Source organism: Eriocheir sinensis, chromosome 6 (assembly GCF_024679095.1).
Source record: "Eriocheir sinensis breed Jianghai 21 chromosome 6, ASM2467909v1, whole genome shotgun sequence".
In the NCBI taxonomy this organism is placed as follows: Eukaryota; Metazoa; Arthropoda; class Malacostraca; order Decapoda; family Varunidae; genus Eriocheir; species Eriocheir sinensis.
Genome location: NC_066514.1, coordinates 1,974,690 through 2,002,148, shown reverse-complemented (window position 1 = coordinate 2,002,148; position 27,459 = coordinate 1,974,690). Strand labels below are relative to the sequence as shown.

Genomic DNA, 27,459 nt, shown 5'->3' with positions numbered 1-27,459 from the left:
GTGTGAGGGGTGATTTTTTCTCATTTTTCTCGCTTGGAGGGACCATTAAGAAACATGGTCCCCGCTGCTACCAGGTCAACTCTGGCTAACTATTTTTTTTTCTTTTTTTTTAATACATTTCAGTTGCCCTTTCTGTCTTACTTTCTTTTATTTTCTTCTCCTCTTGCTTTATTCTCTCTCTCTCTCTCCCTCTCTCTCTCTCTCCCTCTCTCTCTCTCTCCTAGGGACATCTATCACTGGTGACGCAGTTGTGACTGTCAGGGTGGAAGACTGTTCCGCTGCCACAGGACTGAGCCTCCTGGTACGCCCCGGTAGCTTCTGTGCAGTGGTAGTAATCTGGGGTGCACTGCTTAGCCAACGGACACCTGGCAAAGTACCCGATCTCCAGGCAGGTGAAGGGCTCAATGCAGCCATCAGCACCTATCACATTCGTGCACTGTGTCATACAAGGGGCGGAGGCGGAGCATTTACCCAAAATCGCGTCAAAATACTCTCCGTCATTACATTTGCCGTGAGTGGTTGGCACCTTCCCCGCATCGTCGGTAGTGCAGAGGTAGTACCCGCGGCAGTCCAGTGGGTCGGCAATGACACCCGGGTCGCCATCCTTTGGGCAGTACGCGTGACAATGGCAGCACTTCGTCTCATCAGTCTGGCATTTCTCGCCGTCGAAGAATGGAGTTTCAGGTTCACAGGTCCCGGATCCGTCAGGCTGACCATCATCGCCGCATGTGTAGTAGCTGTTGCAGTCATAGAAGGAAGGGATGCTCACAGGGTCAGTCTCAATGGCATCGAATAACAGGGCAATCGTAGTTAATGGGCCGGGACACTCGTACGAACAGTCCGACACTGTTGTTGTACCGCAGGGCTCACAGGAATCTCCCTTCACACACTCGCGTACGGTGAAATTGAACACTTCACCGTCATCACAGTCGAAGGGTAAGGGGTAGTAATTGTTTTCTTCCGTACCATCAATGCACATGTAGTAACCGCGGCAGTCCTCGGGGTCAGGAACCTTTTCATTTGGGGAACAGTTCAGGCAGTTTGCCTCGCAGGGGTCCGTGCCCAGGCAAGTACTCTGAGCGAAGGCGGCAGGCACCTGGTGGGACAGAGAGGTTGTTTTTAAGACACTTCCGCTCCTCACAGTAACTCTTTCTAAAGGTTAAAGAAAGTGTCAGTCGGGTTCCAATGAGTGTTTCTTAAGGTTCATGGTACTGGGGAAGGGTCAAACTACCACTCTTGGAAATAAAGAGTGTTTCTTAAGGTTCATGGTACTGGGGAAGGGTCAAACTACCACCAGGGTCAAACTACCACTCTTGGAAATAAAGAGTGTTTCTTAAGGTTCATGGTACTGGGGAAGGGTCAAACTACCACTCTTGGAAATGATGATTGTTTCTTAAGGTTCATGGTACTTGGAAAGGGTCAAACTACCACCAGGGTCACAAAACTACTCCTGGAAATAATGTGTTTCTTAAGGTTCATGGTACAGAAGAAGGGTCAAACTACCACCAAGGTTATAGAACTATCCCTGGAAATGCCCTTAACTCCTACGAAAGCCTTGCCAAATATGTGTACTTGGGCGACGAAATATTTTAAAATACGACCCTAGAGTTACTGGCTGGTTCTTACGTAATGGAGGATTTTTCAAACTGCATTTAAAGTCCCAGGTTTTATTTTGAAAGAATGCAGAAATGAGCGGGTTGGTCCGGTAAAGGATATTAAGTCCTCAACATCAACTGGTGAAGTATGAAAGGACTGGCGGACACACACTCACACTCACCAAGAATGCCATCACCAGCAGGCAGGAGAGTGTTCGCAGACCCATGATGTTCGCGTCTTGAAGGCTGTGTGTGTGTTTCTGCACTAATGGTCAGGGTGTTTGCGTGAGCACCTTTAAAAGGGCTCTGACTCCCCTCCACCCCACCCCCCTCTGCCTTTGACAAACAGCACATAAGATAAGAAGCCTTAGAAGCTGTTGATTTCACACACACACACACACACACACACACACGGTTATTTCCTGTATTTCACAACTAGGTAAATACACACACACACACACACACACACACACACACACACGGTTATTTCCTGTATTTCACAACTAGGTAAATGCACACACACACACACACACACACACACACACACACACACACACCAATCAGCTGAGTCATCGTCTGCCTGTGTTCCGTTGCGCCAAGGCTGGGCCATGCTTCTGGGTGAGGCCCGTCTCCCTTTGAGCTGTTTGTGGGATGAGTGGAAGGGAGGAGGATTTGGAATGGAACACACCAGGAAGAAGAGTGGATCATGGAGCATGAGGGAAGGAATGAAGGCCGAATATGTGGATCAGTGACGAGAAATGTGGCCTTAGGAGAGACAATGTTGAGACGTGCAGTGTCCATAAATACAGGTAACTCTCGATTTACGCGAGTATTGCGTTCTTGGAGAGGTCGCGTAAATCAAAAACAATGTAAATCAAACAAGAGGTATGTTTATGTCGAAAAATAAATACCGTATTTTTCAGAGTATAGCGCACACCTTTTTCTCGAAAAAATGCCTGAAAGTTTAGCCCTGCGCCTTGTACGCCGAATGTACAAATTTTTAATGATTTTTTTCTTCTTTGGGGTGTTTTTAAGGGTCTGTTTTTTGTCTTATCCAATAACAACGGCAAACTTTCCTTTATCATTGTATATAATCCTTCATAGTCCGTAGCTGTCTTATAATATGTTACCATAGAATACAGGGTGATCTAATAACTACTATACAAAATTGAAATCGGTGGAGGATTGCCCATGCCTCGCTGTTATCCCGTTTTTCCGTCGGGCGCCATTTGTATGATCTTGATCTTGATGTCACAGGTGGCTTGATTGTATGACTAAGGAGCAGTACAAGCTACATAAAAAATCATATTGGAAAAAAATATCCATGTGTTCATTATTAATTATTAATATTAGTGAGAATAATGGGGTAAATATGATATCAGAAACTGTACATCATGAGTCTTGTACGAGGAGATATTTCGCGCAATACAGCAGGCCGCCATTTGCATTGTTTACAAACCACACAACCACACCCATACAACAAACAGCTGCATGGCGCGTGTCACCAGAAACGTGTGAATTGTGTCTTGCCTAGTTCTCTGTCATAACCTACGAGTGATGGTGGGAATAATATGCTTATTCACTTCATTCAGTGGAGAGAGAGAGAGAGAGAGAGAGAGAGAGAGAGAGAGAGAGAGAGAGAGAGAGAGAGAGAGAATATCCATATCACCGAGATATCCACTCAGGCACTCAGTCTCAGCCTCACTCGTGTGAGGAAGAAATGAGGGACACCATGAGTGGCTAGCTAGTATTGGTACCGGTACCGAGCAGTCTGGTACCGGTATTGTACCATATAGCTAGTACCGTTAGTACCGGTAACTGCCCACCCTTATTGTTGAGTAGCGTGGCAGCGTGGGTACTGTATTGTTGTTCAAGTGGCGCGCGGGGAGAACTGAGCTCTGCTGTGTGGCCGCAGCGCTATGAGAGTCCAGTTGCGTGAGACATCTGGTGGCCACTCCATAAAATATCGCGTATAAGTGGAAAAAACGTGTAAAATTTTTTTTATTTTTTTTATTTTGGACCCCGCGTTATTTCAAAAACGCGTAAACCAAACTCGCGTAAATCGAGAGTTACCTGTATAAAGAAGGAAAAGCTGGACAAATATAGATTGGGAGACAGGCCCTGTATACTACGCACATATACTCTCTCTCTCTCTCTCTCTCTCTCTCTCTCTCTCTCTCTCTCTCTCTCTCTAAGGCAGAGATAATGCTGGGAACAGGAACATCTGGCAAGCAATGAGGGGGGGCAGAGATAGGGATAGAGTATTTCTCCCAATCTATATTTGTCCAGCTTTTCCTTCATTATATGTATGGACATTGCCCGCCTCAACAATGTCTCTGCTAAGTCCATTCCATGTATCCACGCTCCTCTATGGAAAACTGTACTTCTATAGGTCTATCCGACAAGTCCCTTTCCTCAGTTTTGTTCTGTGTACTCTGAGTTCCTTCCTCCCGTCGTAATGACCCCCTTGGCTGTGGATTTCCTACAGTCAGACCTCACCAAGCTACAGGAATGGATCAAAAAGTGGCTGCTACAATTCAGTGAAGAAAAGTATAAAGTCATGTACCTTGGGAGGGGATATCCAGCACACCAATACCACATGGGAAACACTCCACTATCCACCACAGAGGCAGAGAAAGACCTGGGAGTGTATGTTACCAGGCTACCAGTGAAGGGATATCCAGCACACCAATACCACATGGGAAACACTCCACTATCCACCACAGAGGCAGCGAAAGACCTGGGAGTGTATGTTACCAGGCTACCAGTGAAGGGATATCCAGCACACCAATACCACATGGGAAACACTCCACTATCCACCACAGAGGCAGAGAAAGACCTGGGAGTGTATGTTACCAGGCTACCAGTGAAGGGATATCCAGCACACCAATACCACATGGGAAACACTCCACTATCCATCACAGAGGCAGAGAAAGACCTGGGAGTGTATGTTACCAGGCTACCAGTGAAGGGATATCCAGCACACCAATACCACATGGGAAACACTCCACTATCCACCACAGAGGCAGAGAAAGACATGGGAGTGTATGTTACCAGGCTACCAGTGAAGGGATGTCCAGCACACCAATACCACATGGGAAACACTCCACTATCCACCACAGAGGCAGAGAAAGACCTGGGAGTGTATGTTACCAGGCTACCAGTGAAGGGATATCCAGCACACCAATACCACATGGGAAACACTCCACTATCCACCACAGAGGCAGAGAAAGACCTGGGAGTGTATGTTACCAGGCTACCAGTGAAGGGATATCCAGCACACCAATACCACATGGGAAACACTCCACTATCCACCACAGAGGCAGAGAAAGACTTGGGAATATAAGTTCACCAGGCTACCAGTGAAGGGATATCCAGCACACCAATACCACATGGGAAACACTCCACTATCCATCACAGAGGCAGAGAAAGACCTGGGAGTGTATGTAACCAGGCTACCAGTGAAGGGATATCCAGCACACCAATACCACATGGGAAACACTCCACTATCCATCACAGAGGCAGAGAAAGACCTGGGAGTGTATGTTACCAGGCTACCAGTGAAGGGATATCCAGCACACCAATACCACATGGGAAACACTCCACTATCCACCACAGAGGCAGAGAAAGACCTGGGAGTGTATGTTACCAGGCTACCAGTGAAGGGATATCCAGCACACCAATACCACATGGGAAACACTCCACTATCCACCACAGAGGCAGAGAAAGACCTGGGAGTGTATGTTACCAGGCTACCAGTGAAGGGATATCCAGCACACCAATACCACATGGGAAACACTCCACTATCCATCACAGAGGCAGAGAAAGACCTGGGAATATAAGTTTACCAGGCTACCAGTGAAGGGATATCCAGCACACCAATACCACATGGAAATCACTCCACTATTCACCACAGAGGCAGAGAAAGACCTGGGAGTGTATGTTACCAGGCTACCAGTGAAGGGATATCCAGCACACCAATACCACATGGGAAACACTCCACTATCCATCACAGAGGCAGAGAAAGACCTGGGAATATAAGTTCACCAGGCTACCAGTGAAGGCCAAATCCATGCCAGTCGCAGCGGACGGGTTAACACACAAGAGAAGGGTGACATTGAAATATAACATTGGATGATATACTTTATATTTATTACTGTAGAATGATTAACAAGGCAAACATTCTTTAGCTGACCAGAAGCTGAGATCACTATATCGTCCCAATGACCTCGTGTCAGACCAAACTCTTGCAAAACCCAGAGTACCAAGTAGGGCTCAGCGGGGCAGCATGAGCCAAGCGAGATTGGCGCCGCTGTAAAACACTCATCTGCACCCCATCAGGAAAGAATACCGGTGTTATGAGCCGAACAAGGAAATATAAAAACCAGTATAGAGTATAGTCACATGTCTTGTTGCCAAATTATCGTACTCACCACATAGTCTGTACTTTTGAGCCGCAAACTCTCGTACTTATATAAATTAGGATGGAAAATTTAAGTTAGCGTTAAAACTCCTATTTACTGATGTTTGTTTGTTCAGAAAATACAATGCGTTGAGTTTGTTACTTTGGCAATGCTGTAGTCATCTCTTAAATAGTACAGTTTTCAATAGTACGGTTTTATACAGATTGTTGTACAAGATCTTTCAGGATTTTAATACTTCCTGCTCGTCGGGAAATTTTAAAATCCTAAAAAATCTTAGAAAATCCACATAGAAACAAAACCGAACTATTGAAAACCGTGCTATTTGAGGGGTGACTGTAATGATGATTAATAACAATAATTCAAAGCATTCAAAGTCCGTTACATGAAAACAGTCAAATAACCTTAGCCAATGATTTAACCTGGTAGCAGCGGGGATCATGTTTCTTAATGGTCCCTCCAAGCGAGAAAAATGAGAAAAAATCACCCCTCACACAAACCATTTCATAATACATATCAAAGCATTTGTGATCAGATTATGTATCATCTATTTTGGGGGTTTATATCATGGCACAAATTTGGCCCGTCGCTGCTACACGGTAAAGCCACAAATTTGGCCCGTCGCTGCTACACGGTAAAGCCACAAATTTGGCCCGTTGCTGCTACACGGTAAAGCCACAAATTTGGCCCATCGCTGCTACACGGTAAAGCCACAAATTTGGCCCATCGCTGCTACACGGTAAAGCCACAAATTTGGCCCGTCGCTGCTACCGGGTTAAGGCACCAGAGTCTTCATTGTGGCTTCAACGTGTAGCAGCGACGGGGCAAATTTGTGCCATGATATAAACCCCCCAAAATAGATGATACATAATCTGATCACAAATGCTTTGATATGTATTATGAAATGGTTTGTGTGAGGGGTGATTTTTTCTCATTTTTCTCGCTTGGAGGGACCATTAAGAAACATGGTCCCCGCTGCTACCGGGTCAACTCTGGCTAACTATTTTTTTTTCTTTTTTTTTAATACATTTCAGTTGCCCTTTCTGTCTTACTTTCTTTTATTTTCTTCTCTCTCTCCCTCTCTCTCTCTCTCTCCCTCTCTCTCTCTCCTAGGGACATCTATCACTGGGGACGCAGTTGTGACTGTCAGGGTGGAAGACTGTTCCGCTGCCACAGGACTGAGCCTCCTGGTACGCCCCGGTAGCTTCTGTGCAGTGGTAGTAATCTGGGGTGCACTGCTTAGCCAACGGACACCTGGCAAAGTACCCGATCTCCAGGCAGGTGAAGGGCTCAATGCAGCCATCAGCACCTATCACATTCGTGCACTGTGTCATACAAGGGGCGGAGGCGGAGCATTTACCCAAAATCGCGTCAAAATACTCCCCGTCATTACATTTGCCGTGAGTGGTTGGCACCGCCCCCGCATCGACGGTAGTGCAGAGGTAGTACCCGCGGCAGTCCAGTGGGTCGGCAATGACACCCGGGTCGCCATCCTTTGGGCAGTACGCGTGACAATGGCAGCACTTCGTCTCATCAGTCTGGCACTTCTCGCCGTCGAAGAATGGAGTTTCAGGTTCACAGGTCCCGGATCCGTCGGGCTGACCATCATCGCCGCATGTGTAGTAGCTGTTGCAGTCATAGAAGGAAGGGATGCTCACAGGGTCAGTCTCAATGGCATCGAATAACGGGGCAGTCGTAGTTGTTGCGGCGGGACACTCGTACGAACAGTCCGACACTGTTGTTGTACCGCAGGGCTCACAGGAATCTCCCTTCACACAGTCGTGTTCGGTGAAATTAAACACTTCACCGTCATCACAGTCGAAGGGTAAGGGGTAGTAACTGTCTACAGCCGAACCATCAATGCACATGTAGTAACCGCGGCAGTCCTCGGGGTCAGGAACCTTTTCATTTGCTAAACAGTTCCTGCAGTCTGCCTCGCAGGGGTCCGTGCCGTCGCAAGTACTCTGAGCGAAGGCGGCAGGCACCTGGTGGGACAGAGAGGTTGTTTTTAAGACACTTCCGCTCCTCACAGTAACTCTTTCTAAAGGTTAAAGAAAGTGTCAGTCGGGTTCCAATGAGTGTTTCTTAAGGTTCATGGTACTGGGGAAGGGTCAAACTACCACCAGGGTCAAACTACCACTCTTGGAAATAATGAGTGTTTCTTAAGGTTCATGGTACTGGGGAAGGGTCAAACTACCACCAGGGTCATAAAACTACTCCTGGAAATAATGTGTGTTTCTTAAGGTTCATGGTACTGGGGAAGGGTCAAACTACCACCAGGGTCATAAAACTACTCCTGGAAATAATGTGTGTTTCTTAAGGTTCATGGTACAGAAGAAGGGTCAAACTACCACCAAGGTTATAGAACTATCCCTGGAAATGCCCTTAACTCCTACGAAAGCCTTGTCAAATATGTGTTCTTGGGCGACGAAATATTTAAAAATACGACCCTAGAGTTACTGGCTGGTTCTTACGTAATGGAGGATTTTCCAAACTGCATTTAAAGTTCAAACCCCTCGACATGATGTGGAGGAAAACCTTGCTTCTTTAAAAGGGTTCTGAGTGAGGTACTACTATTGTGTTTCATTCAAAATAATTCAAATAATATTGTATGGAAATTTAGCACAGAAGAGGTGATGATAATGGCGAGAAGGGGCTGTTGGGGAAATCAGTAATCTATGGAGAAGGAAAGGCGGAAATAATGTGTGTTAACTTGAAGAATAAAACAGAGGAAGTATGATGTTAGCAACCTTTGTACAGGTAACTCTCGATTTACGCGAGTTTGGTTTACGCGTTTTTGAAATAACGCGGGGTCCAAAATCCAAAAAAAAAAAAATTATTTACACGTTTTTTCCACTTATACGCGATATTTTATGGAGTGGCCACCAGATGTCTCACGCAACTGGACTCTCATAGCGCTGCGGCCACACAGCAGAGCTCAGTTCTTCTCGCGCGCCACTTGAACAACAATACAGTACCCACGCTGCCACGCTACTCAACAATAGGGGTGGGCAGTTACCGGTACTAACGGTACTAGCTATATGGTACAGTACCGGTACCAGACTGCTCGGTACCGGTACCAATACTAGCTAGCCACTCATTGTGTCCCTCATTTCTTCCTCACACGAGTGAGGCTGAGACTGAGTGCTTGAGTGGATATCTCGGTGATATGGATATTCTCTCTCTCTCTCTCTCTCTCTCTCTCTCTCTCTCTCTCTCTCTCTCTCTCTCTCTCTCTCTCTCTCCACTGAATGAAGTGAATAAGCATATTATTCCCACCATCACTCGTAGGTTATGACAGAGAACTAGGCAAGACACAATTCGCACGTTTCTGGTGACGCGCCATGCAGCTGTTTGTTGTATGGGTGTGGTTGTGTGATTTGTAAACAATGCAAATGGCGGCCTGCTGTATTGCGCGAAATATCTCCTCGTACAAGACTCATGATGTACAGTTTCTGATATCATATTTACCCCATTATTCTCACTAATATTAATAATTAATAATGAACACATGGATATTTTTTCCAATATGATTTTTTATGTAGCTTGTACTGCTCCTTAGTCATACAATCAAGCCACCTGTGACATCAAGATCAAGATCATACAAATGGCGCCCGACGGAAAAACGGAATAACAGCAAGGCATGGGCAATCCTCCATCGATTTCAATTTTGTATAGTAGTTATTAGATCGCCCTGTATTCTATGGTAACATATTATAAGACAGCTACGGACTATGAAGGATTATATACAATGATAAAGGAAAGTTTGCCGTTATTGGATAAGACAAAAAAACAGACCCTTAAAAACACCCCAAAGAAGAAAAAAATCATTAAAAATTTGTACATTCGGCGTACAAGGCGCAGGGCTAAACTTTCAGGCATTTTTTCGAGAAAAAGGTGTGCGCTATACGCTGAAAAATACGGTATTTATTTTTCGACATAAACCTACCTCTTGTTTGATTTACATTGTTTTTGATTTACGCGACCTCTCCAAGAACGCAATACTCGCGTAAATCGAGAGTTACCTGTACCACCAAGACCAAGCTCATGGAACAAAGAAGAACGATGCTTGAGGATATTCAGTGTTTCAGTACGTTACTTAAAGCAAATAAGAGTCTTGTCACTTGGGGAAACATTCGAAGGTGGAGGAAGTCGGGGAGGCGGTGGCTGAATGGATAGCGTGATGGCGCCGCGTTCAGGACGACGCGAGTTCAATCCCCGCCCGGTGCCACCAAGCTGGGATTTTTCAGCCGCCGCCGAGTGGCTTAAAACTACCCACATGCTGTCCAGAAGACCACCTATCAACCCGGACTCTAGATTCTAGGATTAAAGATAAGCTCCGGGAGGGCAGCATGAGCCAGTGCAAGATGGCGCCACTATAAACACTCGCCTGCACCAGAACGGGCTGGGCCGAACATCAGGCCCCACCGGGAAGAAGCCTACCGGTGCAATAGGCCACAACGTAAAAAAAAAAAAAAATGACCGTGGAAAAATTCTGAAACTGACTGTGGAAAACTTAATGATATATTGAGTGACTGAGAACACAAGGTACAGGAGTGATGACGGACTGGCAAGACTGAACCTGGTACTGACAAAGGAAGTTCACCTGTTATATGAATTAAGATATGTGTGTGTGTCCCATGGGAAAAAGCGAATATTTAATAATAGATTTGGAAACCGATGATTACGACAAATCACACCAAGAAAAAAGGAGAAACGGCAGAAAAGCAGACACATAAAATCTCAAGAAATGTTATGAAAAACTGGACTGGGAAATATTAAAAGGAACAAATGAGGTGCAGGAAAAATATAATGTTTTCGTAGAGGCTTGTGAGACAGGACTCGAAAAATATGTCCCATTATATAAAAGAATAGAAGGAGGAAAGGAAGATTGGTTTAACAAGATAAATGTTCAAATAGAGAAATTCATGGCAACTAAAGAGATGTGTAAAATAATGAAGGAGCTGGAGGAGAGGGAAGCATCAGGACCGGATGGAGTCCCAGGTTTTATTTTGAAAGAATGCAGAAATGAGCGGGTTGGTCCGGTAAAGGATATTAAATGCTCAACATCAACTGGTGAAGTATCAAAGGACTGGCGGACACACTCAGACTCACCAAGAATGCCATCACCAGCAGGCAGGAGAGTGTTCGCGGACCCATGATGTTCGCGTCTTGAAGGCTGCGTGTGTGTTTCTGCACTAATGGTCAGGGTGTTTGCGTGAGTAGCTATAAAAGGTCTCTGACTCCCCCCCACCCCACCCCCCTCTGCCTTTGACAAACAGGACATAAGATAAGAAGCCTTAGAAGCTGTTGATTTCACACGCACACACACACACACGGTTATTTCCTGTATTTCACAACTAGGTAAATACACACACACACACACACACACACACACACACACACACACACACACACACGGTTATTTCCTGTATTTCACAACTAGGTAAATGCACACACACACACACACACACACACACACACACACACACACACACACACGGTTATTTCCTGTATTTCACAACTAGGTAAATACACACACGCACACACACACACACACACACACACACCAATCAGCTGAGTCATCGTCTGCCTGTGTTCCGTTGCGCCAGGGCTGGGCCATGCTTCTGGGTGGGGCCCGTCTCCCTTTGAGCTGTTTGTGGGATGAGTGGAAGGGAGGAGGATTTGGAATGGAACACACCAGGAAGAAGAGTGGATTGTGGAGCATGAGGGAAGGACTGAAGGCCGGATATGTGGATCAGTGATGAGGAATGTGGTCTTAGGAGAGACAATGTTGAGGTGTGCAGTGTCCATAAATATAAAGAAGGAAAAGATGGACAAATATAGATTGGGAGACAGACCCTGGATACTACGCACATATACTCTCTCTCTCTCTCTCAATAACCGCATTAGGACTCAATAACCGCATTATTGGACTCAATAACCGCATTATTGGACTCAATAACCGCATTATTGGACTCAATAACCGCATTAGGACTCAATAACCGCATTAGGACTCAATAACCGCATTATTGGACTCAATAACCGCATCAGGACTCAATAACCGCATTAGGACTCAATAACCGCATTATTGGACTCAATAACCGCATTATTGGACTCAATAACCGCATTAGGACTCAATAACCGCATTAGGACTCAATAACCGCATTATTGGACTCAATAACCGCATCAGGACTCAATAACCGCATTAGGACTCAATAACCGCATTAGGACTCAATAACCGCATTAGGACTCAATAACCGCATTAGGACTCAATAACCGCATTAGGACTCAATAACCGCATTAGGACTCAATAACCGCATTATTGGACTCAATAACCGCATCAGGACTCAATAACCGCATTAGGACTCAATAACCGCATTATTGGACTCAATAACCGCATTATTGGACTCAATAACCGCATTAGGACTCAATAACCGCATCAGGACTCAATGACCGCATTAGGACTCAATAACCGCATTATTGGACTCAATAACCGCATTAGTAAATTTGCAGACGACACAAAGATTGGTAACTCGGTTCTCACTGACGAAGACAGGCAAAGCCTCCAAGAGGATTTGCACAAAATTTCAGCTTGGTCGGATAGATGGGAGATGCCCTTTAACGTAGACAAGTGCCAGGTCCTTCAAGTTGGAACGAGGAATAAGAAGTTTGATTACGAAATGCGCGGCGTTAAACTCAAAAGCGTTCAATGCGTCAAAGACTTGGGGGTCAAAACCGCGTCAAACCTCAAATTCTCACAGCAATGCATCGATGCAGCAAATAAAGCGAACAGAATGTTGGGCTTCATTAAAAGAAACTTTGTATTCAAGAATAAAGATGTAATACTCCCGCTCTACAACAGTTTAGTCAGACCCCACTTGGAATATGCGGTACAGTTTTGGTCTCCCCACCATGCAAAGGATATTGCTAAATTAGAAGGTGTTCAGCGTCGGGCAACGAAAATGATCCCTTCCTTGCGCAACAAATCCTACGAAGAAAGGCTTTCTACCCTTAACATGTTCTCTCTTGAGAAACGTCGCCTCCGAGGAAAACTGATCGAATGTTTTAAAATACTTAATGGTTTCACGAATGTAGACAGATCAACATTGTTTATGATCGATGACACTTTGCGCACGTGGAACAATGGCGTAAAACTCAGATGTAGACAAGTAAATTCAGACTGCACCAAATTTTTCTTCACTAACGTTGTAGTGCGAGAATGGAATAAGCTTCCACCGTCAGTGGTCCAGTGTAACACGATTGACTCCTTCAAAAATAAGCTCGACCGTCACTTCCTTCAACTTAATATCAACTAGAATAGAAATGCAACGTTTTGGAGTCTTCTGATTAATGTAAAATCACTTAGGTTTAAGGACAGACCACCAAGTCTGGACCATGGGGTCTGTGTGGTCTGATTTTCTATGTCTGTGTAAATCTCTCTCTCTCTCTCTCTCTCTCTCTCTCTCTCTCAGGCAGAGATAATGCTGGGAACAGGAACATCTGGCAAGCAATTAGGGGGGGCAGAGATAGAGATAGAGTATTTCTCCCAATCTATATTTGTCCAGCTTTTCCTTCATTATATGTATGGACATTGCCCGCCTCAACAATGTCTCTGCTAAGTCCATTCCATGTATCCACGCTCCTCTATGGAAAACTGTAGCTACTTCTATAGGTCTATCCGACAAGTCCCTTTCCTCAGTTTTGTTCTGTGTACTCTGAGTTCCTTCCTCCCGTCGTAATGAACCCCTTGGCTGTGGATTTCCTACAGTCAGACCTCACCAAGCTACAGGAATGGATCAAAAAGTGGCTGCTACAATTCAGTGAAGAAAAGTATAAAGTCATGTACCTTGGGAGGGGATATCCAGCACACCAATACCACATGGGAAACACTCCACTATCCACCACAGAGGCAGAGAAAGACCTGGGAGTGTATGTTACCAGGCTACCAGTGAAGGGATATCCAGCACACCAATACCACATGGGAAACACTCCACTATCCACCACAGAGGCAGAGAAAGACCTGGGAGTGTATGTTACCAGGCTACCAGTGAAGGGATATCCAGCACACCAATACCACATGGGAAACACTCCACTATCCACCACAGAGGCAGAGAAAGACCTGGGACTATATGTTACCAGGCTACCAGTGAAGGGATATCCAGCACACCAATACCACATGGGAAACACTCCACTGTCCACCACAGAGGCAGAGAAAGACCTGGGAGTGTATGTTACCAGGCTACCAGTGAAGGGATATCCAGCACACCAATACCACATGGGAAACACTCCACTATCCACCACAGAGGCAGAGAAAGACCTGGGAGTGTATGTTACCAGGCTACCAGTGAAGGGATATCCAGCACCAATACCACATGGGAAACACTCCACTATCCACCACAGAGGCAGAGAAAGACCTGGGAGTGTATGTTACCAGGCTACCAGTGAAGGGATATCCAGCACACCAATACCACATGGGAAACACTCCACTATCCACCACAGAGGCAGAGAAAGACCTGGGAGTGTATGTTACCAGGCTACCAGTGAAGGGATATCCAGCACACCAATACCACATGGGAAACACTCCACTATCCACCACAGAGGCAGAGAAAGACCTGGGAGTGTATGTTACCAGGCTACCAGTGAAGGGATATCCAGCACACCAATACCACATGGGAAACACTCCACTATCCACCACAGAGGCAGAGAAAGACCTGGGAGTGTATGTTACCAGGCTACCAGTGAAGGGATGTCCAGCACACCAATACCACATGGGAAACACTCCACTATCCACCACAGAGGCAGAGAAAGACCTGGGAGTGTATGTTACCAGGCTACCAGTGAAGGGATATCCAGCACACCAATACCACATGGGAAACACTCCACTATCCATCACAGAGGCAGAAAAAGACCTGGGAGTGTATGTTACCAGGCTACCAGTGAAGGGATATCCAGCACACCAATACCACATGGGAAACACTCCACTATCCAACACAGAGGCAGAGAAAGACCTGGGAGTGTATGTTACCAGGCTACCAGTGAAGGGATGTCCAGCACACCAATACCACATGGGAAACACTCCACTATCCACCACAGAGGCAGAGAAAGACCTGGGAGTGTATGTTACCAGGCTACCAATGAAGGATATCCAGCACACCAATACCACATGGAAACACTCCACTATCCACCACAGAGGCAGAGAAAGACCTGGGAGTGTATGTTACCAGGCTACCAGTGAAGGGATATCCAGCACACCAATACCACATGGGAAACACTCCACTATCCATCACAGAGGCAGAGAAAGACTTGGGAATATAAGTTCACCAGGCTACCAGTGAAGGCCAAATCCATGCCAGTCGCAGCGGACGGGTTAACACACAAGAGAAGGGTGAAATTGAAATATAACATTGGATGATATACTTTATATTTATTCCTGTAGAATGATTAACAAGGCAAACATTCTTTAGCTGACCAGAAGCTGAGATCACTATATCGTCCCAATGACCTCGTGTCAGACCAAACTCTTGCAAAACCCAGAGTACCAAGTAGGGCTCAGCGGGGCAGCACGAGCCAAGCGAGAATGGCGCCGCTGTAAAACACTCATCTGCACCCCATCAGGAAAGAATACCGGTGTTATGAGCCGAACAAGGAAATATAAAAACCAGTATAGAGTATAGTCACATCTCTTGTTGCCAAATTATCGTACTCACCACATAGTCTGTACTTTTGAGCCACAAACTCTCGTACTTATATAAATTACGATGGAAAATTTAAGTTAGCGCTAAAACTCCTATATGTTTGTTTGTTCAGAAAATACAATGCGTTGAGTTTGATACTTTGGCAATGCTGTAGTCATCTCTTAAATAGTACAGTTTTCAATAGTTCGGTTTTATACAGATTGTTGTAGAAGATCTTTTAGGATTTTAATACTTCCTGCTCGTCGGGAAATTTTAAAATCCTAAAAAATCTTAGAAAATCCACATAGAAACAAAACCGAACTATTGAAAACCGTGCTATTTGAGGGGTGACTGTAATGATGATTAATAACAATAATTCAAAGCATTCAAAGTCCGTTACATGAAAACAGTCAAATAACCTTAGCCAATGATTTAACCCGGTAGCAGCAGGGATCATGTTTCTTAATGGTCCCTCTAAGCGAGAAAAATGAGAAAAAATCACCCCTCACACAAACCATTTCATAATACATATCAAAGCATTTGTGATCAGATTATGTATCATCTATTTTGGGGGGTTTGAATCATGGCACAAATTTGGCCCGTCGCTGCTACACGGTCAAGCCACAAATTTGGCCCGTCGCTGCTACACGGTAAAGCCACAAATTTGGCCCGTCGCTGCTACACGGTAAAGCCACAAATTTGGCCCGTCGCTGCTACACGGTGAAGCCACAAATTTGGCCCGTCGCTGCTACCGGGTTAAGGCACCAGAGTCTTCATTGTGGCTTCACCGTGTAGCAGCGACCCAAATTTGTGCCATGTAGCGGGCCAAATTTGTGCCATGATATAAACCCCCAAAATAGATGATACATAATCTGATCACAAATGCTTTGATATATATTATGAAATGGTTTGTGTGAGGGGTGATTTTTTCTCATTTTTCTCGCTTGGAGGGACCATTAAGAAACATGGTCCCCGCTGATACCAGGTCAACTCTCGCTAACTATTTTTTTTCTTTTTTTTTAACATATTTCAGTTGCCCTTTCTCTCACTTTCTTTTATTTTCTTCCCCTCTTCCTTTATTCTCTCTCTCTCTCTCTCTCTCTCTCTCTCCTAGGGACATCTATCACTGGTGACGCAGTTGTGACTGTCAGGGTGGAAGACTGTTCCGCTGCCACAGGACTGAGCCTCCTGGTACGCCCCGGTAGCTTCTGTGCAGTGGTAGTAATCTGGGGTGCACTGCTTAGCCAACGGACACCTGGCAAAGTACCCGATCTCCAGGCAGGTGAAGGGCTCAATGCAGCCATCAGCACCTATCACATTCGTGCACTGTGTCATACAAGGGGCGGAGGCGGAGCATTTACCCAAAATCGTGTCAAAATACTCTCCGTCATTACATTTGCCGTGAGTGGTTGGCACCGTCCCCGCATCGACGGTAGTGCAGAGGTAGTATCCGCGGCAGTCCAGTGGGTCGGCAATGACACCCGGGTCGTCTTCCTTTGAGCAGTACGCGTGACAATGGCAGCACTTCGTCTCGTCAGTCTGGCATTTCTCGCCGTCGAAGAATGGAGTTTCAGGTTCACAGGTCCCGGATCCGTCGGGCTGACCATCATCACTGCATGTGTAGTAGCTGTTGCAGTCATAGAAGGAAGGGATGCTCACAGGGTCAGTCTCAATGGCATCGAATAACAGGGCAATCGTAGTTAATGGGCCGGGACACTCGTACGAACAGTCCGACACTGTTGTTGTACCGCAGGGCTCACAGGAATCTCCCTTCACACACTCGCGTTCGGTGAAATTGAACACTTCACCGTCATCACAGTCGAAGGGTAAGGGGTAGTAATTGTCTTCAGCCGTACCATCAATGCACATGTAGTAACCGCGGCAGTCCTCGGGGTCAGGAACCTTTTCATTTGGGGAACAGCTTATGCAGTCTGCCTTACAGGGGTCCGTGCCCAGGCAAGTACTCTGAGCGAAGGCGGCAGGCACCTGGTGGGACAGAGAGGTTGTTTTTAAGACATTTCCGCTCCTCACAGTAACTCTTTCTAAAGGTTAAAGAAGGTGTCAGTCGGGTTCCAATGAGTGTTTCTTAAGGTTCATGGTACTGGGGAAGGGTCAAACTACCACCAGGGTCAAACTACCACTCTTGGAAATAATGAGTGTTTCTTAAGGTTCATGGTACTGGGGAAGGGTCAAACTACCACCAGGGTCAAACTACCACTCCTGGAAATAAAGAGTGTTTCTTAAGGTTCATGGTACTGGGGAAGGGTCAAACTACCACCAGGGTCAAACTACCACTCCTGGAAATAATGATTGTTTCTTAAGGTTCATGGTACTGGGGAAGGGTCAAACTACCACTCTTGGAAATAATGAGTGTTTCTTAAGGTTCATGGGACTGGGGAAGGGTCAAACTACCACCAGGGTCAAACTACCACTCTTGGAAATAATGAGTGTTTCTTAAGGTTCATGGTACTGGGGAAGGGTCAAACTACCACCAGGGTCATAAAACTACTCCTGGAAATAATGTGTTTCTTAAGGTTCATGGTACAGAAGAAGGGTCAAACTACCACCAAGGTTATAGAACTATCCCTGGAAATGCCCTTAACTCCTACGAAAGCCTTGCCAAATATGTGTTCTTGGGCGACGAAATATTTTAAAATACGACCCTAGAGTTACTGGCTGGTTCTTACATAATGGAGGATTTTTCAAACTGCATTTAAAGTCCCAGGTTTTATTTTGAAAGAATGCAGAAATGAGCGGGTTGATCCGGTAAAGGATATTAAGTGCTTAACATCAACTGGTGAAGTATCAAAGGACTGGCGGACACACACTCAGACTCACCAAGAATGCCATCACCAGCAGGCAGGAGAGTGTTCGCAGACCCATGATGTTCACGTCTTGAAGGCTGTGTGTGTGTTTCTGCACTAATGGTCAGGGTGTTTGCGTGAGCACCTATAAAAGGGCTCTGACTCCCCCCCACCCCACCCCCCTCTACCTTTGACAAACAGCACATAAGATAAGAAGCCTTAGAAGCTGTTGATTTCACACACACACACACACACACACACACACACACACACACACACACACGGTTATTTCCTGTATTTCACAACTAGGTAAATACACACACACACACACACACACACACACACACACACGCACACACACACACACGGTTATTTCCTGTATTTCACAACTAGGTAAATACACACACACACACACACACACACACACACACACGGTTATTTCCTGTATTTCACAACTAGGTAAATACACACACACACACACACACACACACACACACACACACACACACACACACACACACCAATCAGCTGAGTCATCGTCTGCCTGTGTTCCGTTGCGCCAGGGCTGGGCCATGCTTCTGGGTGGGGCCCGTCTCCCTTTGAGCTGTTTGTGGGATGAGTGGAAGGGAGGAGGATTTGGAATGGAACACACCAGGAAGAAGAGTGGATTATGGAGCATGAGGGAAGGACTGAAGGCCGGATATGTGGATCAGTGATGAGGAATATGGCCTTAGGAGAGACATTGTTGAGGCGTGCAGTGTCCATAAATATAAAGAAGGAAAAGATGGACAAATATAGATTGGGAGACAGACCCTGGATACTACGCACATATACTCTCTCTCTCTCTCTCTCTCTCTCTCTCTCTCTCTCTCTCTAAGGCAGAGATAATGCTGGGAACAGGAACATCTGGCAAGCAATGAGGGGGGGCAGAGAGAGAGAAAGAGTATTTCTCCCAATCTATATTTGTCCAGCTTTTCCTTCATTATATGTATGGACATTGCCCGCCTCAACAATGTCTCTGCTAAGTCCATTCCATGTACCCACGCTCCTCTATGGAAAACTGTACTTCTATAGGTCTATCCGACAAGTCCCTTTCCTCAGTTTTGTTCTGTGTACTCTGAGTTCCTTCCTCCCATCGTAATGACCCCCTTGGCTGTGGATTTCCTACAGTCAGACCTCACCAAGCTACAGGAATGGATCAAAAAGTGGCTGCTACAATTCAGTGAAGAAAAGTATAAAGTCATGTACCTTGGGAGGGGATATCCAGCACACCAATACCACATGGGAAACACTCCACTATCCACCACAGAGACAGAGAAGAACTGGGAGTGTATGTTACCAGGCTACCAGTGTGAGGGATATCCAGCACACCAATACCACATGGGAAACACTCCACTATCCACCACAGAGGCAGAGAAAGACCTGGGAGTGTATGTTACCAGGCTACCAGTGAAGGGATATCCAGCACACCAATACCACATGGGAAACACTCCACTATCCACCACAGAGGCAGAGAAAGACCTGGGAGTGTATGTTACCAGGCTACCAGTGAAGGGATATCCAGCACACTAATACCACATGGGAAACACTCCACTATCCACCACAGAGGCAGCGAAAGACCTGGGAGTGTATGTTACCAGGCTACCAGTGAAGGGATATCCAGCACACCAATACCACATGGAAACACTCCACTATCCACCACAGAGGCAGAGAAAGACCTGGGAGTGTATGTTACCAGGCTACCAGTGAAGGATATCCAGCACACCAATACCACATGGGAAACACTCCACTATCCACCACAGAGGCAGAGAAAGACCTGGGAGTGTATGTTACCAGGCTACCAGTGAAGGGATATCCAGCACACCAATACCACATGGGAAACACTCCACTATCCACCACAGAGGCAGAGAAAGACCTGGGAGTGTATGTTACCAGGCTACCAGTGAAGGGATATCCAGCACACCAATACCACATGGGAAACACTTCACTATCCATCACAGAGGCAGAGAAAGACCTGGGAGTGTATGTTACCAGGCTACCAGTGAAGGGATATCCAGCACACCAATACCACATGGGAAACACTTCACTATCCATCACAGAGGCAGAAAAAGACCTGGGAATATAAGTTCACCAGGCTACCAGTGAAGGGATATCCAGCACACCAATACCACATGGGAAACACTCCACTATCCACCACAGAGGCAGAGAAAGACTTGGGAATATAAGTTTACCAGGCTACCAGTGAAGGCCAAATCCGTGCCAATCACAGCGGACGGGTTAACACACAAGATTTACATAGATTTACATAGAAAATCAGACCACACAGACCCCATGGTCCAGACTTGGTGGTCTGTCCTTAAACCTAAGTGATTTTACATTAATCAGAAGACTCCAAAACGTTGCATTTCTACTCTAGTTGATATTAAGTTGAAGGAAGTGACGGTCGAGCTTATTTTTGAAGGAGTCAATCGTGTTACACTGGACCACTGATGGTGGAAGCTTATTCCATTCTCGCACTACAACGTTGGTGAAGAAAAATTTGGTGCAGTCTGAATTTACTTGTCTACATCTGAGTTTTACGCCATTGTTCCTCGTGCGCAAAGTGTCATCGATCATAAACAATGTTGATCTGTCTACATTCGTGAAACCATTAAGTATTTTAAAACATTCGATCAGTTTTCCTCGGAGGCGACGTTTCTCAAGAGAGAACATGTTAAGGGTAGAAAGCCTTTCTTCGTAGGATTTGTTGCGCAAGGAAGGGATCATTTTCGTTGCCCGACGCTGAACACCTTCTAATTTAGCAATATCCTTTGCATGGTGGGAGACCAAAACTGTACCGCATATTCCAAGTGGGGTCTGACTAAACTGTTGTAGAGCGGGAGTATTACATCTTTATTCTTGAATACAAAGTTTCTTTTAATGAAGCCCAACATTCTGTTCGCTTTATTTGCTGCATCGATGCATTGCTGTGAGAATTTGAGGTTTGACGCGATTTTGACCCCCAAGTCTTTGACGCATTGAACGCTTTTGAGTTTAACGCCGCGCATTTCGTATTCGAACTTCTTATTCCTCGTTCCAACTTGAAGGACCTGGCACTTGTCTACGTTAAAGGGCATCTCCCATCTATCCGACCATGCTGAAATTTTGTGCAAATCCTCTTGGAGGCTTTGCCTGTCTTCGTCAGTGAGAACCGAGTTACCAATCTTTGTGTCGTCTGCAAATTTACTAATGCGGTTATTGAGTCCAACATCCACGTCGTTGATGTAAATAATGAAGAGCACTGGGCCAAGGACCGAGCCCTGAGGGACGCCACTAGTGACAGGCGCCCACTCTGAGTTAAATCCGTCAATCACTACTCTTTGTTGTCTGTTGCTCAACCAATAATTGTCTGTTGCTCAACCAATAATGTCTGTTGCTCAACCAACAAGGGTGAAATTGAAATATAACATTGGATGATATACTTTATATTTATTCCTGTAGAATGATTAACAAGGCAAACATTCTTTAGCTGACCAGAAGCTGAGATCACTATATCGTCCCAATGACCTCGTGTCAGCCCAAACTCTTGCAAAACCCAGAGTACCAAGTAGGGCTCAGCAGGGCAGCATGAGCCAAGCGAGAATGGCGCCGCTGTAAAACACTCATCTGCACCCCATCAGGAAAGAATACCGGTGTTATGAGCCGAACAAGGAAATATAAAAACCAGTATAGAGTATAGTCACATCTCTTGTTGCCAAATTATCGTACTCACCACATAGTCTGTACTTTTGAGCCGCAAACTCTCGTACTTATATAAATTACGATGGAAAATTTAAGTTAGCGTTAAAACTCCTATATACTGATGTTTGTTTGTTCAGAAAATACAAAGCGTTGAGTTTGATACTTTGGCAATGCTGTAGTCATCTCTTAAATAGTACAGTTTTCAATAGTACGGTTTTATACAGATTGTTGTACAAGATCTTTCAGGATTTTAATACTTCCTGCTCGTCGGGAAATTTTAAAATCCTAAAAAATCTTAGAAAATCCACATAGAACCAAAACCGAACTATTGAAAACCGTGCTATTTGAGGGGTGACTGTAATGATGATTAATAACAATAATTCAAAGCATTCAAAGTCCGTTACATGAAAACAGTCAAATAACCTTAGCCAATGATTTAACCCGGTAGAAGCAGGGATCATGTTTCTTAATGGTCCCTCCAAGCGAGAAAAATGAGAAAAAATCACCCCTCACACAAACCATTTCATAATACATATCAAAGCATTTGTGATCAGATTATGTATCATCTATTTTGGGGGGTTTGAATCATGGCACAAATTTGGCCCGTCGCTGCTACACGGTCAAGCCACAAATTTGGCCCGTCGCTGCTACACGGTAAAGCCACAAATTTGGCCCGTCGCTGCTACACGGTAAAGCCACAAATTTGGCCCGTCGCTGCTACCGGGTTAAGGCACCAGAGTCTTCATTGTGGCTTTACCGTGTAGCAGTGACGGGCCAAATTTGTGCCATGATATAAACCCCCCAAAATAGATGATACATAATCTGATCACAAATGCTTTGATATGTATTATGAAATGGTTTGTGTGAGGGGTGATTTTTTCTCATTTTTCTCGCTTGGAGGGACCATTAAGAGACACGATCCCCGCTGCTACCGGGTCAACTCTGGCTAACTATTTTTTTTTCTTTTTTTTTCAATACATTTCAGTTGCCCTTTCTGTCTTACTTTCTTTTAATTTCTTCCCCTCTTCCTTTATTCTCTCTCTCTCTCTCTCCCTCTCTCTCTCTCTCTCTCTCTCTCTCTCTCTCTCTCTCTCCTAGGGACATCTATCACTGGGGACGCAGTTGTGACTGTCAGGGTGGAAGACTGTTCCGCTGCCACAGGACAGAGCCTCCTGGTACGCCCCGGTAGCTTCTGTGCAGTGGTAGTAATCTGGGGTGCACTGCTTAGCCAACGGACACCTGGCAAAGTACCCGATCTCCAGGCAGGTGAAGGGCTCAATGCAGCCGTCAGCACCTATCACATTCGTGCACTGTGTCATACAAGGGATGGAGGCGGAGCATTTACCCAAAATCGTGTCAAAATACTCCCCGTCATTACATTTGCCGTGAGTGGTTGGCACCGCCCCCGCATCGTCGCCAGTGCAGAGGTAGTACCCGCGGCAGTCCAGTGGGTCGGCAATGACACCCGGGTCGCCATCCTTTGGGCAGTACGCGTGACAATGGCAGCACTTCGTCTCATCAGTCTGGCATTTCTCGCCGTCGAAGAATGGAGTTTCAGGTTCACAGGTCCCGGATCCGTCGGGCTGACCATCATCGCCGCATGTGTAGTAGCTGTTGCAGTCATAGAAGGAAGGGATGCTCACAGGGTCAGTCTCAATGGCATCGAATAACGGGGCAGTCGTAGTTGTTGCGGCGGGACACTCGTACGAACAGTCCGACACTGTTGTTGTACCGCAGGGCTCACAGGAATCTCCCTTCACACAGTCGTGTTCGGTGAAATTGAACACTTCACCGTCATCACAGTCGAAGGGTAAGGGGTAGTAATTGTTTTCTTCCGTACCATCAATGCACATGTAGTAACCGCGGCAGTCCTCGGGGTCAGGAACCTTTTCATTTGGGGAACAGTTCTTGCAGTTTGCCACGCAGGGGTCCGTGCCCAGGCAAGTACTTTGAGCGAAGACGGCAGGCACCTGGTGGGACAGAGAGGTTGTTTTTTAAGACACTTCCGCTCCTCACAGTAACTCTTTCTAAAGGTTAAAGAAAGTGTCAGTTGGGTTCCAATGAGTGTTTCTTAAGGTTCATGGTACTGGGGAAGGGTCAAACTACCACTCTTGGAAATAATGATTGTTTCTTAAGGTTCATGGTACTTGGAAAGGGTCAAACTACCACCAGGGTCACAAAACTACTCCTGGAAATAATGTGTTTCTTAAGGTTTATGGTACAGAAGAAGGGTCAAACTACCACTCTTGGAAATAATGAGTGTTTCTTAAGGTTCATGGTACTTGGGAAGGGTCAAACTACCACCAGGGTCATAAAACTACTCCTGGAAATAATGTGTTTCTTAAGGTTCATGGTACAGAAGAAGGGTCAAACTACCACCAAGGTTATAGAACTATCCCTGGAAATGCCCTTAACTCCTACGAAAGCCTTGTCAAATATGTGTTCTTGGGCGACGAAATATTTTAAAATACGACCCTAGAGTTACTGGCTGGTTCTTACGTAATGGAGGATTTTCCAAACTGCATTTAAAGTTCAAACCCCTCGACATGATGTGGAGGAAAACCTTGCTTCTTTAAAAGGGTTCTGAGTGAGGTACTACTATTGTGTTTCATTCAAATAATTCAAATAATATTGTATGGAAATTTAGCACAGAAGGGGTGATGATAATGGCGAGAAGGGGCTGTTGGGGAAATCAGTAATCTATGGAGAAGGAAAGACGGAAATAATGTGTTAACTTGAAGAATAAAAACAGAGAAAGTATGATGTTAGCAACCTTTGTACAGGTAACTCTCGATTTACGCGAGTTTGGTTTACGCGTTTTTTAAATAACGCGGGGTCCAAAATCCAAAAAAAAAAAAAAAATTATTTACACGTTTTTTCCACTTATACGCGATATTTTATGGAGTGGCCACCAGATGTCTCACGCAACTGGACTCTCATAGCGCTGCGGCCACACAGCAGAGCTCAGTTCTTCTCGCGCGCCACTTGAACAACAATACAGTACCCACGCTGCCACGCTACTCAACAATAGGGGTGGGCAGTTACCGGTACTAACGGTACTAGCTATATGGTACAGTACCGGTACCAGACTGCTCGGTACCGGTACCAATACTAGCTAGCCACTCATTGTGTCCCTCATTTCTTCCTCACACGAGTGAGGCTGAGACTGAGTGCCTGAGTGGATATCTCGGTGATATGGATATTCTCTCTCTCTCTCTCTCTCCACTGAATGAAGTGAATAAGCATATTATTCCCACCATCACTCGTAGGTTATGACAGAGAACTAGGCAAGACACAATTCACACGTTTCTGGTGACACGCCATGCAGCTGTTTGTTGTATGGGTGTGGTTGTGTGATTTGTAAACAATGCAAATGGCGGCCTGCTGTATTGCGCGAAATATCTCCTCGTACAAGACTCATGATGTACAGTTTCTGATATCATATTTACCCCATTATTCTCACTAATATTAATAACTAATAATGAACACATGGATATTTTTTCCAATATGATTTTTTATGTAGCTTGTACTGCTCCTTAGTCATACAATCAAGCCACCTGTGACATCAAGATCAAGATCATACAAATGGCGCCCGACGGAAAAACAGGACAACAGCAAGGCATGGGCAATCCTCCATCGATTTCAATTTTGTATAGTAGTTATTAGATCACCCTGTATTCTGTGGTAACATATTATAAGACAGCTACGGACTATGAAGGATTATATACAATGATAAAGGAAAGTTTGCCGTTATTGGATAAGACAAAAAAACAGACCCTTAAAAACACCCCAAAGAAGAAAAAATCATTAAAAATTTGTACATTCGGCGTACAAGGCGCAGGGCTAACCTTTCAGGCATTTTTTCGAGAAAAAGGTGTGCGCTATACGCTGAAAAATACGGTATTTATTTTTCGACATAAACCTACCTCTTGTTTGATTTACATTGTTTTTGATTTACGCGACCTCTCCAAGAACGCAATACTCGCGTAAATCGAGAGTTACCTGTACCACCAAGACCAAGCTCATGGAACAAAGAAGAACGATGCTTGAGGATATTCGGTGTTTCAGTACGTTACTTAAAGCAAATAAGAGTCTTGTCACTTGGGGAAACATTCGAAGGTGGAGGAAGTCGGGGAGGCGGTGGCTGAATGGATAGCGTGATGGCGCCGCGTTCAGGACGACGCGAGTTCAATCCCTGCCCGGTGCCACCAAGCTGGGATTTTTCAGCCGCCGCCGAGTGGCTTAAAACTACCCACATGCTGTCCAGAAGACCACCTATCAACCCGGACTCTAGATTCTAGGATTAAAGATGAGCTCCGGGAGGGCAGCATGAGCCAGTGCAAGATGGCGCCACTATAAACACTCGCCTGCTCCAGAACGGGCTGGGCCGAACATCAGGCCCCACCGGGAAGAAGCCTACCGGTGCAATAGGCCACAACGTAAAAAAAAAAAAAAATGACCGTGGAAAAATTCTGAAACTGACTGTGGAAAACTTAATGATATATTGAGTGACTGAGAACACAAGGTACAGGAGTGATGACGGACTGGCAAGACTGAACCTGGTACTGACAAAGGAAGTTCACCTGTTATATGAATTAAGATATGTGTGTGTGTCCCATGGGAAAAAGCGAATATTTAATAATAGATTTGGAAACCGATGATTACGACAAATCACACCAAGAAAAAAGGAGAAACGGCAGAAAAGCAGACACATAAAATCTCAAGAAATATTATGAAAAACTGGACTGGGAAATATTAAAAGGAACTTAAGAGGTGCAGGAAAAATATAATGTTTTCGTAGAGGCTTGTGAGACAGGACTCGAAAAATATGTCCCATTATATAAACAAATAGAAGGAGGAAAGGAAGATTGGTTTAACAAGATAAATGTTCAAATAGAGAAATTCATGGCAACTAAAGAGATGTGTAAAATAATGAAGGAGCTGGAGGAGAGGGAAGCATTAGGACCGGATGGAGTCCCAGGTTTTATTTTGAAAGAATGCAGAAATGAGCGGGTTGGTCCGGTAAAGGATATCAAGTGCTCAACATCAACTGGTGAAGTATGAAAGGACTGGCGGACACACTCAGACTCACCAAGAATGCCATCACCAGCAGGCAGGAGAGTGTTCGCGGACCCATGATGTTCGCGTCTTGAAGGCTGCGTGTGTGTTTCTGCACTAATGGTCAGGGTGTTTGCGTGAGCACCTATAAAAGGGCTCTGACTCCCCCCCACCCCCCTCTACC

The 27,459-nt window shown here is 45.4% G+C and overlaps 1 protein-coding gene and 1 long non-coding RNA gene across 12 annotated transcripts; one reads left to right on the top strand and one right to left on the bottom strand.

Annotated features, from left to right (window-relative positions):
- Window positions 1–171: 171 nt before the first annotated feature.
- LOC126987704 (peritrophin-48-like) lies at window positions 172–27,459 on the bottom strand. Of its 10 annotated transcripts, none has more exons than XM_050844973.1 (3): window positions 11,132–11,245; window positions 7,432–8,001; window positions 172–526 (listed from the first exon to the last, which is right to left on the bottom strand). In XM_050844973.1, the coding sequence occupies exons 1-3, from the start codon at window positions 11,174–11,176 to the stop codon at window positions 221–223; spliced, it is 921 nt and encodes a 306-aa protein (XP_050700930.1). In that variant the 5' UTR covers window positions 11,177–11,245; the 3' UTR covers window positions 172–220. The 10 variants fall into 10 exon arrangements, with proteins under 10 accessions (XP_050700930.1, XP_050700892.1, XP_050700883.1 ...); XM_050844926.1 differs by lacking the exons at window positions 172–526; window positions 7,432–8,001; window positions 11,132–11,245 and adding exons at window positions 6,998–7,325; window positions 23,512–24,187; window positions 27,310–27,458; XM_050844949.1 differs by lacking the exons at window positions 172–526; window positions 11,132–11,245 and adding exons at window positions 17,629–17,679; window positions 27,310–27,398 and having other exon boundaries at window positions 6,998–7,950.
- LOC126987738 (uncharacterized) lies at window positions 1,014–27,302 on the top strand. Of its 2 annotated transcripts, none has more exons than XR_007741127.1 (4): window positions 1,014–1,158; window positions 17,742–17,861; window positions 18,016–18,418; window positions 27,199–27,302. It is a non-coding gene; the product is annotated as an uncharacterized LOC126987738 (long non-coding RNA). The 2 variants fall into 2 exon arrangements; XR_007741128.1 differs by having other exon boundaries at window positions 17,742–18,015; window positions 18,153–18,418.

Coding starts and splice junctions, on each gene's coding strand:
- LOC126987704 (XM_050844966.1), bottom strand. CDS start 27,354: ATGGGTCCGCGAACACTCTCCTGCCTGCTGGTGATGGCATTCTTG. Junction 24,188..27,309: donor TGCTGGTGATGGCATTCTTG/GTGAGTCTGAGT, acceptor CTGTCCCACCAG/GTGCCTGCCGTCTTCGCTCA. Junction 17,596..24,103: donor ACTGTTCCCCAAATGAAAAG/GTTCCTGACCCC, acceptor CCAAATGAAAAG/GTTCCTGACCCCGAGGACTG.